This window comes from Cylas formicarius, unplaced genomic scaffold, assembly GCF_029955315.1.
Source record: "Cylas formicarius isolate icCylForm1 unplaced genomic scaffold, icCylForm1.1 PGA_scaffold_10__41_contigs__length_53128322, whole genome shotgun sequence".
Taxonomy (NCBI): Eukaryota; Metazoa; Arthropoda; class Insecta; order Coleoptera; family Brentidae; genus Cylas; species Cylas formicarius.
In genome coordinates this window covers 3300166-3313316 of record NW_026844214.1, presented here as the reverse complement: position 1 = coordinate 3313316, position 13151 = coordinate 3300166, and the positions used below count along the sequence as shown (strand labels likewise).

At 32.2% G+C, this 13151-nt stretch overlaps 1 protein-coding gene across 1 annotated transcript in view; it reads left to right on the top strand.

Annotated features, from left to right (window-relative positions):
- LOC132699254 (calbindin-32) overlaps window positions 1-13151 on the top strand; it is a 369234-nt gene that overhangs the window by 319276 nt on the left and 36807 nt on the right. The window contains exons 7-9 of the mRNA XM_060665886.1: window positions 4032-4118; window positions 9426-9482; window positions 9553-9636. Of these exons, the coding sequence (XP_060521869.1) occupies window positions 4032-4118; window positions 9426-9482; window positions 9553-9636 (228 nt within the window). The remainder of the gene's footprint in view (window positions 1-4031; window positions 4119-9425; window positions 9483-9552; window positions 9637-13151) is intronic.

The window sequence follows — 13151 nt, the reverse complement described above, 5'->3', positions numbered from 1 at the left end:
GCCTACTATGTTGAATACGACCGAATTCAACTTTTATTTTTCTAAGAAGCGCCATTTTAAATTTATACATTTTTTTAAAATTCGGAAAAATAACAAAAATAGGATTTACGCTGCGTATATTTTCCATCAAGTTGGCCGCGCCAGCGTATCCCAGGTGATTCGTAATTATCGTCAACAGTCAAGTGTCAGTTGTGTGAAATTAATAAATTGTGAGTTTGAAAACACATTTAAATAATGATTGGAAAAGAAAGAAGTCAATAAAATTGAAGGGAGAGGATCGAGAAAAGAAGTCAGTAAAATAATACATAACATACCTTCAAAGGTCCTTTTCCTCTTTAACACACAAAAACGAAGAAAATACACAGAATTTTACAATGAAATTAGATACAGTATTGAAATAATCCACCTCTTTGTTTCACGCATAACATAAAGCTTCTCAGCACTGCTACAGAGGATTGTCTTAACTTTTACGGAGTGATGCCGTTAACAGCTTCTGTAACAGTTTCTCTTAATTCTCCAAATTTTCCATAGGATCCGCTGTATACTCGATTATTGAGGTGATCACATATAACGAAATCAATGCGTGCTATGTTTGGCCATCTGACTGGTTCCAGGTTGCCCATCTACCTATTGGGAAATTATGCGTTTAAAGAGTTTGCAATAATCTGGGCACTGTATCGTGGTGCGCTGCTTTTTTGGAAAAACATATTTTACGGAGCTGCTACTGGATGGTTCATAAGATCTTCTGTAACGTTTATCGGTACAAGGCTTGAATATCGCTCAGAATTTAGGTAATCGTCGAAAAAATATGGTTCAATTTTGTGGGTACCCAAAAAATCAAAGCAAACCTTAAATCCTCACCTCACGAGCTGACCTTGGATTTCCATATGCCCAAAATATATTGTTCTTTCGATTAAAGAGTCCACAATTTGTGAATCGGCATACATTATTACTGACACTGACTCTTGACAATAACAACAATATTTCATTTAATTATTCAGTTTTTAAAATATTGTCCAACTGTGGCACTGTTTAAAACAGGGTATATTTCCAAAACGTCGAAAAGTAGCACAAATTGTACCAATCTTGAAGTCTGGTAATGCCACAGAAGAAGCTAATTATCTTCAATTATGGTTGTGAACGACGAAAAGAGGCTTTTTTTATTAATGTAACGTCTGGAGTTCTTCAGAAGTCACACTTAGGTCCCTTACTTTTCAATATTTTTATATTTGATATTGGAAGCTGTTTTCAATATTCAGTAGCAGCCTCATTTGCAGATGACATTTTAGAAGTCCAGTATTAGTACTATCTACTATAATACCGTTTACAAGGAAAAAAACTTATTAATTATTAAATTAGACAATATAAACCTTCAGACAGTTACTCAAGCTAAAAATTTAGGCATCATACTAGACTCTAAGTTAACATTTGAAGCACATGTAGAAAATAATGTAAATAAGGGCTTGAGAAATCTTGGTTTTGTATTACGTAACACTAAAGGCTTTAGTAACCACTAATCAGCCATTCGAATTTAAAATAAAATCATCAAAATCATCATCCATAACAAGTATGTAGATCGGATAAAGAATATCCGAAAAAATCTTTTTACGTACCTTAATTAGAGATATAATACTTTTCGAATTAAAATAAACTACTATAAATTTAGGTCGCTTGAAACACGCAGAATCTGTTCAGACGTAATTTTCCCTTATAAAATTATCAACATCTTATTGAGTCGCGTTTTACAAAACTTCTGGATTCCTCCTGCGTCGGTTTTTGCTTAGTCGAAATTGCTGACGTTTCGCCAATCTCTGAAGCTCTGAAGAAGGCAACAGGATGATTGGTGAAACGTCAGCAATTTCGACTCAGTAAAAGCCGACCCAGGAGGAATCCAGAAGGTTTGTAAAAAGCATTAAAGTAGCCTATGGAAGTTTCTTTGAAAAAAAAATCTTATTAAGTGACCTTCTTGTAATGGGTGTTTTTTTTTCGATGTATAGAACTTTAAGTTGGCATTACTGTTCAAGATGGCGACCGATTTAACAGCTGTCAAGTGATTTATTCTCAATTCATCATGAATAGACTCACGCCTGAACAATGCTTGCAAATAGCGCAATTCTATTTCGAAAATAATGGTTCTGTGCGGAATACGTATCGCGCACTACGTCCATTTTATCGTAGGCAAAATCGTCCATCAGAGCAGTTAATTCGATTAACTATGGAACGTTTTCGCGCCACGTTTACTCTTATTGATAACTCGCATCCCCAGAGACGCCGTACGGTGCGTACAGAAGAAGCTATTGGTGCTGTAGAGCGTAGCATTGAGGAAGACCCGAATGAGTCCATCCGCCATCGAGCATAGGAATTAGATCGGTGTCCATCCACTTTATGGAAGATTTTGCTAAAGGATCTTGGTTTACGTGCTTACAAAATCCAACTCGTGCAAGAATTGAAGCCAAACGATCATCCAGTAAGGCATAGATTCGTCGAATGGGCCCAAAACGAGATTGCCGTTGTTCCTGATTTTCATAAGCGAATTTTGTTTAGCGATAAAGCGCACTTCTGGTTGAATGGCTACGTCAACAAACAAAACTGCCGCGTTTGGGGCGAAGCTAATCCTCAAGTATATGTCGAAACACAGTTACATCCAGAAAAACTGACTGTTTGGTGCACTTTATGGGCTGGTGGAATCATTGGTCCGTACTTCTTCAAAAACGATGATGGCCAGAATGGTGATCGGTATAGAGCTATGATTACTAACTCTTTAATTCCTGAATTGAATAACCATGATGTCCAGGAGATGTGGTTTCAACAAGACATGTCACACAGCTCGTGCCACAATCGATTTATTGAAAGACACGTTTGGTGACCGCCTAATTTCACGTTTTGGACCTGTGAATTGGCCTCCAAGATCGTGTGATTTAACACCGCTAGACTACTTTCTGTGGGGCTATATAAAGTCATTGGTCTATGCGGATAAGGCACAAACGCTTGACCATTTGGAAGACAACATTCGCCATGTTATTGCCGATATACGGCCACAAATGTTGGAAAAAGTCATCGAAAAGTGGACGTCCAGATTGGACTACATCGGCGCCAGCCGTGGCGGTCATATGCCAGAAATCAGATTTAAAATGTAATGCCACAAGATTATCTTTCGGACAAATAAAATTCATGTCAATGGAATAATCAATCGTTGTTTTATTGCAACTTAAAGTTCTATACATCGAAAAAGAACACTCCATACAAGTCTTTTAAGGCCAGTGCTTAAATGTGTAAAATTTTGTGGAAAATTTTGTAACAGTCTTTTAGTTCCTGTCTATTCCTTACCACGTGTAATCTTATGTTTAATATGCCCTGTCTTGTAATTGCTAATTGTAAATAAATAAGTAAATAAATAAATAAATTACGAAGCTATATCAAAGCCTACTGAAATCTTACTTCTGTTATCTTTTCAGACTTATCTTGACCAAACATTAATGTTTTACGCATGATTGAAAAGCATTGTTAAATATGATTTTGAAAACGTAGAATTTCAGTACGCCTAATTTTTTACACCATTTTTAGCATCGTCGTATCCTTTTACCCATATTCTGAATATTTTAACGTTTCGGCTCCTATAATTAGGACAATATCGTGATTTTTCAAAAATAGACATTTTCCTTTTTCACCCTGTATCTACGTAAGGGTATCAATTTAAAATAAATCTGTCTCTTATAGTTTACAATATCCCTTTGTTCATCGTATTTTTAATAAATAAAAGATATTTATTAAATCTAAAACTGAAAAGGGATACAACACAAACTAGCCAACCAATATTTTGCTTACTTTTATGTTTAATAGTCCCCAAAAAATTATGAGTATCAAATGAACCATTCGGAACGAAACGAAAGTGTGTTCATGCAAAAAAGAAGCTCATGTCTAGATAAAGCTTGCTGCTACGTCGTAGTCGATAGGGATATCGTGAACGAAATCGCGTAAATCGGCACAATCCCTTAGAAACTCGATTTTAAATTTACATTGTGTGTTTTCAGCTAGCTCAGCTACTACCGATGGAGGAGAACTTTCTATTATTATTTAGATTTGATAACCCTCTAGAGTCGAGCGTCGAGTTTATGAAGGTAAGCGAACCGTAGACACCGGAGCAGTAAAATCTGCATAGGTTGGCATCTGGCTAGTTCGAAATGGCATTCGTCCGCTATAATGGACTTAATAAAATAAGAGAACAGTCTCGGCGAAGTTTAACGATGTCGGAATATTGGGTTATTAGAACCTTAGCTAGGCAAATGTACGAATTTATGAATGTTTCTTCAAACTAGGGGTGTTGGGTCATATTTATTATGACATCGTTAACCAATTAATATGACCCATCGCGGTATTGCTTTTGCTAGGTTCGATTTTTTTTCCATTCGAAAATCCGCTTAAAAAAAGATTTTTGTTTCCGAAAGTCTAAGTAAGTCTAAAGTCTAAGTCTAAGACTATAATTACTTAGACACTTAATTATGTGTTCGCTAATAGCATTTTATTCTTCTTTTACACTGACACACTAATTCGTAGGGTTTGGTTCTTTTGAGTCTCCTAAGCAGAATCGTGGCGAATTTTTTAATGGTTTGGCTAACAGTTCACAGTCCACATCCATGTCTCTATGGAGCTCACTGTTCCTAAAATACCAAGGAGCGTTGACGAAGCTGCTTAATATTTCATTCTGGAGGCGCAAGATAATATCAGTATTAGTCTTGTTGGTACAGCCCCACAGCTGGATGCTATATGTCCATACGGGTTTAAGAATCTGTTTTTACAGCAATAGTTTATAGTAAGCTGACAGGGTGGAATACCTACCTAATAGCTAATACCTTGTCTTATATTTTAAAACAAGTGTTTCTCTCTTCTTTTTCACGTGGGCCTTCCAGCGCAGCTTAGCGTCCAAAGTAATACCTAAATATTTTGCAGTATTAGCGTATGGTATTTGTATGATTTTGTGCAGTCGTTAACTTAATTAGCAGATTTCTCGCTGCTTCTTCATAACAGGTATAGGACAGGTCCCAGTACACTGCCTTGTGGAACCCCTGCTTTAATTCCAGTAATTGGGTGTATTGTTTGTGCAAAAGTTTTCTTAACTTATACTCAAGTCCCTCATACCATACTCTATCAAAAACTTGATGGACATGAAGGAAATTGGTAGAGAAAATTTTTCTTTCTTCTGAGACTTTCTCGATCTGGTCTGTAATTCAGTGGATCTGATCTTGACTTTTTCTAATAATGAAATTAGGTTATTCTCTTGTATAATGGGTTTCAGCGTTTTAATAAATAATATTTCGAGCACTTTTGAAGCTACAGGTGGCAAAGATATTGGTCTGTAGGATGAAACGATATTTAGCAGTGTTCCAGGTTTAGGAATCATAGTCAGCTCAGCTACTTTCCATAGCTTTGGCACATATTTCAATCTACATGAGGCATGAGATAGGTGAGTTTGACTATAGCTTTTCTAGAAAGCTCTTTTAGAATCTCCCCAGTAATTAAATCAGACCTTGGAGCTTTCGTCGGGTTAACGTTTTTTTTTTTTAATTTCAGCAGCGATTTCTTTTGAGGTGGTGAGTTTAATTTCACCTTCTTCTTGGATAAGGTTGTCCCTATCAAGTACGCTTTGACCTTCATTGAAATGATTGAAATGTCTTCTCCAGGTGTTCAGCGACCCTTTCAGCTATTGCTTAGAAAACAATTAAATGACTTAATTGCTAAACTTATAGCGTAAGTGTAAAAGCTCGTCCTTAGATCGACATGACATTGACATAGAGTTTTGAATCAATTCACTTCCATTTCAATATCAACAATTTATTTAATTACTAGACGCGTTAAAACACTTGCTTTGGTGAACAGAATAACTGGAAAATACCCTGAAAAATACTAAACCTAAACTAGATGGCCTGATATTTGCTATATTCGCCATATCAACTCGAACCAGATACCAACCTCATTTTTGTAAATAAAATATATGCATCTTTTTAAATACGATCCTGAAAACGGAAAATACTTACAACACATTCATAGAGACTCAAATATTTATCACCGTATTTCAAACACAAGCTATTTTAAAATATGCCCATCTTTCCCCAAAAAGAGGGGTCATTGGATCACTTATGGAATTTTTTGCTGCTGCTTCCTAACCCGGTAATACACCGCATTCCCAATTTTAAGTTATTCTAACTTTCAATACAAAAATAAAGCCAACATACCATCAAAAAAAGTTAGTAAAAATTTAAAATTCTTTACTAACTTTTATACGGTCAGCAAAACTATATTTTTTTTAATTTACTTTATTTTATGTCGTCAAAAGAAAAATAAACAAAATGGATTTAAATAAAACTACAACACTAAAAAAGTAAACCTTATCTATAATTTTATGTAGTTAATCCACCTTTTCTAGAGTTTCATTGCTAACCATTTTTACATTTTGGGCACAGTTGGGTTGTGCACTTTTGGCACTGTACACACTGCGTCTTTGTTTTTCTGTTTTTCGTCGACGAACAATAGTGGCATCTGCCTGTAACATTGTATTGGTCAGTTCCCGCGGACTCTTCTACAGCACCTGATATTTCTTTTATGCGATTCTTCATTGTTACTGGTATCATTGGCATTTCTTTCTAGTTTTTGTTTGTTTGGCTCTTCCAATTACACCAGAAGATTGAGTCACTATATTTCAAGTTCGCGTTTTGGTTCAAGATGCCGCTACGGGAAATAGCAAAGCAAAGCAAATAGCATAGACCGACATTCAGGTCTCGCTGAGATTCATTGAGGTTTAGTAGCTCTTCTTCTGAATGTTCTGAATTAGAGTATTGATCTTTACTCTCTAAAAGGTCGTCTTCGTCTTCATGAAGTCCACCTACCTCTTCATCACCTTCAATTTCATCATACACTGCTAAAAGGCGTTTGGTTTCTTTCTCATATGAACACATAATCTACAAATTAAAAAAATATGTAATGTAAACTTTATACTTAAATTCTTAGAAATTAAAAAAAACGCGGAGAACAAAAAATACAATAAACTTACGGTAATATTTACGAAAAAAGACATAGCAAAATCAGAAATTAAACAAATGTTTTCGGAACACCGACTTCAAGAATTACGACCTATATCTCGACAATGTCAAACGAAAATTAAAATATTTTTTCGCTAATCGTTGTTGGAAAAACCATTATTATCGACAATAAACCAGGGGCGTATAATGTGATGTACAACATGCAGTAGTGAATGGCTAAAATATCGAATAAATTCATTGAAATGTAAGAGCATTGGACTTAAAGAAAAATGCTCGCCTACATCATAATGCGCATTTTTTGCAGTAATGAGAAAATATCTAAGATAACGTGATAAAGTAAAGTTCTTAATTGAATTGAGAGAATTGAAATTTGAATTTTTATTGGATATGGAGCCATAACGAAAACGTAAGCAAGTTAGTAAAATTGAGAGAAAATTTATAGAAATAGGGCATGTCAAAAGAATGATTTTATTATGTATCCAGACATCTTGGACTAATTTTGACTTGAATTTGTTACACACAGTTTAGCTGCAGTGTAAGTAAAGTAAAGTTATGAGATATTGGTAAATAAAAAAAATTGTAAAGATTGTTATGATGCACGTTTAAAATTATTTTCTTCACGGTTGCTCAAAAAAGTGTGACGAATAAAACATTTTTAAAAATGAAATATCCTATTATTATCCAACCTAACAGTTTTTTCAATATCTAAATTTTTCTAAAAAAACTAGTCTTCGCACGTACGAAAAAAATGCGATAGCGACATTATTTTTGATAATAACATTACTGGAAGATGACGTAAAAGAATTTAAATTAGATGCCACAGAATGTTCAAAATAAGCGAATATATTGGGATCATTTTAAATTGAAAAGTCTAGATTTTCTTAATAATTAAATATTAAAATATAAATAATTTAATTCGATTTGGTCTCATATATAAATAATCATATTTTATCACCAAGCCAATTTTATTGATAATTTTAATAGGAAATTGAACCATTTTCAAGATTGAAAATTTTAAAGAAAACGAAACGAAAAGATATCGTTCTGAATTTCGTTACTGACTAAAAGATAATTATCGCGAAATGTTTTCAATTATTTGTATAAGAAATATAATGATCTACAAAAAGGTCCCTCGTATTTATTTTAAATGAACCCGTTGAGAAATATTCAATTATGATTAAAATTTTGAAAGAATATATCGTTAGAAATTTGATTAGGAAGAAATATACTCCCAAACAAATGGTAATAAATAATTTAAAAACTGTCATTTTATCAGAATAAACCTCCTTTTTTGTAAATTTTGCGAAAACTCGTCAATTTAATGAATAAATAGAAAATATCAAAAACTATGAATATAATTACCCATAGGCACTCCAATGCAAATATTTTCAAAATGGTTCGAGTAATCCATAAACCATAAGAAACCTGTTTTGTAGAGCATTAAATTTCCTCAAAGGACGATTGACAACATATCACGATTATTATTTTTCCGTCAATAACAAAATTCAGATCAAAAAGTTATTTTTCTTTAAATTCTTCAATTTTTTACTTTGAATATCTTTGAAATGGAAATATTCAATCAAAATCCTCAATAGTGATTAAAATTATAAAAGAAAATATAGTTAGAAATTTGAATAGGAAGAAATATACTCCCAAACAAATGGTAAAAAATAATTTAAAAAATGTTATTTTATCAAAATAAACTCCAATTTTTGTGAATGTTGTGAAAACTCGTCAATTTAGTAAATAAATTGAAAATATTTATTAGAAACTATGAATATTGGTACCCGTTGGGATTCCAATGCAAATATCCTCAAAACGGATTGAGTAATCGATAAACCACAAGAAACCTTTCTTCTGGAGCCTTAAATTTCCTATAAGGACGATTGACAACATTTCACGATGATTATCTTTCAGTCAATAACAAAATTCATAAGAAAAAGTTATTTTTCTTTAAATTCTTCAATCTTTGACTTCCAATATCTTTGAAATGGTTCGATTCATCAAAAAAGTAGAGATAATTTTTGTAGAGCGTCCGATTTCCTATAAAAATTATCAATAAAATTGGCTTAATGATCAATTGATGATAAGTTATGATTATTTATATCTGAGACTAAATCTAAGCAACTAGTTTTTGTGTGTTAGATCCAAAGAAAAATCGTTATTTTTTTGGCCCACCTTAATAACCGCCATTCATGCTTTTAATTTTTTAATAAATCTACCTACCCGGAGTAATCCGGGAGGCAAACAACTCGGCGGCACGCACGTTTCCCATACCGGAATTGCCTTCTAACTCATTGACTCACAGTTTACATTAACACCAACCTATAACACGCCAAAGGCACCCGTGTGAATTTAATAACCCGCCTCCCTGAAACCATTTTTTTCCAGATTTGGAGGGAATACGACACCGACGGGAGCGGATATATAGAGGCGGACGAGCTTAAGGTGCGTTTATATTTCATTATTCCTTACCGGCGCTCGGGGTACCATCATTGTCGTTTCCGTTTTGTTACAGAACTTCTTAAGAGATCTTCTCAAGGAAGCGAAGAAAATAAACGACGTCTCCGAAGACAAACTCATCGAGTATACCGACACGATGGTCAGTAATAAATATTTCCCGGTGCTGTAATTTCCCCGAGTTTACGTCGAGTGTAATTCACTTGCGAGCTTTATACGCCGGCAGTAAAAATACTTTATAAAATGCCTAGGCGTATCGCGAAGGATATTACGACCCCATAGGCCTATCCCATACGGACGGTGAACCTGGAAAAACTCTGAAAAACATTTTACACGGTAAAGGAATACTCCCTTCTCGACGATTTCACATTGAAAACACTTTCTGGCAAATGAGTTAACATTTCTGAAAAACTTATAATTTAAGAAATTTTGACCTATTTTTCTTTTTTAGGAATTTCTGAGTTAAGTCAAAATTTCTGAAAACAAGGCAGATTTTCTGGAGAATTAGTTAGAATTTCTGATTTAAAACCGAATTTCAGACAGTCTGAAAGAATATCAGAATTTATGGAAAATTAGTTCGAATTTCTTATTTCAATCAAAAAGTCTGGAAAACAAGTCAGAATTTCTTGAAATCAAGTTAGAATTTCAATTTTAAGTCCAAACTCAATATTTTTTATAAAAACAAACAAATAATGCTTGTTATTCAAATTTCTGAACAATAAGTAAACATTTCTGAAAAATAAGTTTGAATTTGTGATTTAAATGAAAAATTTTGACTTATTTTCATAAAAAATAAAAATGTTTTTCATAAAAATTAGGTTTTAGGCAAAATTCTGAGAAAAATTCGAATTCCAGACTTAACTCAAAATGTCCGAAAAAAAATCAGAAGATATTGAAAATAAGCAGAAATTTTTCATTTTGGTCAAAAATTCTGGAAAACAAGTCAAATTTTCTGGAAAATTAGTTTGAACTTCTGATTTAAGTATTATGAATTTCTGAGTTAAGTCAAAATTTCTGAAAACGCGGCAAATTTCTGGAGAATTAGTTAGAATTTCTGATTTAAATTCGAATTTCAGATTTAAGTCAAAATGACTGAAAAAAGATCGGAATTTATCGAAAATAAGTTCGAATTCCTTATTTTAGTCAAAAATTCTGAATTACAAGTCAAATTTTCTGGAAAAATCATCTGATTCAAGTAAAAAATTTTAACATATTTTTCTTGCTTATAAATTTATGATCTAATTCAAAGTTCCTGAAAAACAAGTCAGAATTTCTTGAAATCATGTTACAATTTGAGTTTTAAGTCCAAACTCAATATTTTTTATAAAAACAAACAAATAATGCTTGTTATTCAAATTTCTGAGCAATAAGTAAACATTTCTGAAAAATAAGTTTGAATTTGTGATTTAAATGAAAAATTTTGACTTATTTTCGTAAAAAATAAAAATGTTTTTCATAAAAATTAGGTTTTAGGCAAAATTCTGAGAAAAATCCGAATTCCAGACTTAACTCAAAATGTCCGAAAAAAAATCAGAAGATATTGAAAATAAGTAGTAGTATATAAATTTATGATTTAATTCAAAGTTCCTGAAAAACAAGTAAGAATTTTTTCGAATTAAGTTAGATTTTCAGTTTTAAGTCCAAACTCAATATTTTTTATAAAAACAAACAAATAATGCTTGTTAGACAAATTTCTGGGCAATAAGAAAACGTTTCTGAAAAATAATTTCGAATTTCTGATTTCAATGAAAAATTTTGACTTTTTCTTCAAAAAAAAAATAAAAATATTTCTCCTTAAATTTAGGTTTTAGGCAAAATTCTGAGAAAAATACGAATTCCAGACTTAAGTCAAAATGTCTGAAAAAAAACAGAAGATATTGAAAATAAGCAGAAATTTTTCATTTTAGTCAAAAATTCTGAAATAAAAGTCAGATTTCCTAGAAAATTTGTTAGATTTTCTGATTTAAGCCAAAAATTTTAACTTATTTTTCTTTCTTATAAATTTCTGAGTTAAGTTAAAATTTCTGGAAACAAGACAGGTTTTTATGGAGAATTATTTAGAATTTCTGATTTAAATCCAAATTTCGGAGTTAAATCAAAATATAAATAAATAACTTCGAATTTCTTATTTTAGTCAAAAATTCTGAAATACAAGTCAGATTTTCTGGAAAATTAGTATGATTTTCTGATTTAAGTCAGAAATTTTAACTTACTTCTCTTATAAATTTCTGGTTTAATTCAAATTTTCTGAGAAACAAGTTATAATTTCTTGAAATAAAAATATTCTTTATAAAAACAACCAAATAATGCTTGTTAGGAAAATTTCCGAGCAACAACTAAACATTTCTGAAAAATAAGTTTGAATTTCTGATTTAATCGAATAATTTTGACTTTTTTCCAGAAAAATAAAAATATTTTCCAGACTTATGTCAAAATATCTGAAAAAAAAATCTATATTTATAGAAAGTAAATTCAAATTTCTGATTCAATTCAAAAATTATAACTTATTTTTCAGAAATACTTATGTCTTTCTGCATGTTCGCGAATAGTTACCATTGTTTTTTTGTCTGTTGGTGAAGTTCAGAATTTTTACTTAACTAAAAATTTATTATCAGTATTATTATTAATATTTTCTTGCTATTAAGATATATTCTTTTCTTTTCTACTTACCTCTGTCTTCATTAATTCAATCCAATCGAGCAAATGTCTAATTGTTACCTCGTCACGCGTGTGAAACGTCCCAAACACGTGTATACGGAGTATTATTAGCGTAGCCCTTGGACAAATAAAAGAATTTACTTTTTGGGAGAAATTGAATTTTTCCCGATACAGGTTTTATGTTTTGCCGCACTGAAAACGACTGTGACGTGGGGCTTTGGCAGCCGTTTTTTTTTTTTTCGTTTTGCTTTTACGATGATTGAGGATATGTTCCGAATGGACATGGTGGGCGAATAACCGCCGAATTATATACATTGTGTTGGAGTCGGCACAATAGAAAGGTATCTCTTATAAAAATGGCGTAACTAAACTTAATTTTCTTTCTGGAAAATTTATTTTAGGGTGAGGCTACATCTGCTTTAATAATAGTACGTGTACATTTCGGAGTTGGTATAAACAATCGTAATAGAGTACAAATTTTGTTACTGTCTACTGACCGATATCCATGAACATTTAAATCAAAAGAAATTTCTTATAATATCAAATTTATTCCGAATTTCTACAAAGGAAACTAAACAAATACGATGCCTAATTCCTTAATTATTCTTGAAAAAAAATTGTTTGGAACTAAACTCTGTTCCAGAAAGATGTAGAGTAGCAAAACTTTTTTAAGTATTCAAAGGACTACAGAATGATTGTGACATAAGTACCACTATCAAAAATTGCAAAACTCTTTCTTTTTATCGAGTGCAGGGGTGTTGGTTAGCTCCCCTACACTTGGATTTTTATTTTAACAGAATTTACCTCATCTCGAAATGGGAGTGTAGTAAAAAAAATGGTTTCCAGTAAAATGACCCTTATTTTTTTTGTATTATTTTAGTTTTGACTCAAGTACATACAGGGCGGTCAAGTAAAGTTACATTTTTTAAAGGGGAACACCCAATACTTTATTACATTTTAAAAAACCCAACGTTAAATATCAATATGTACATATTGATC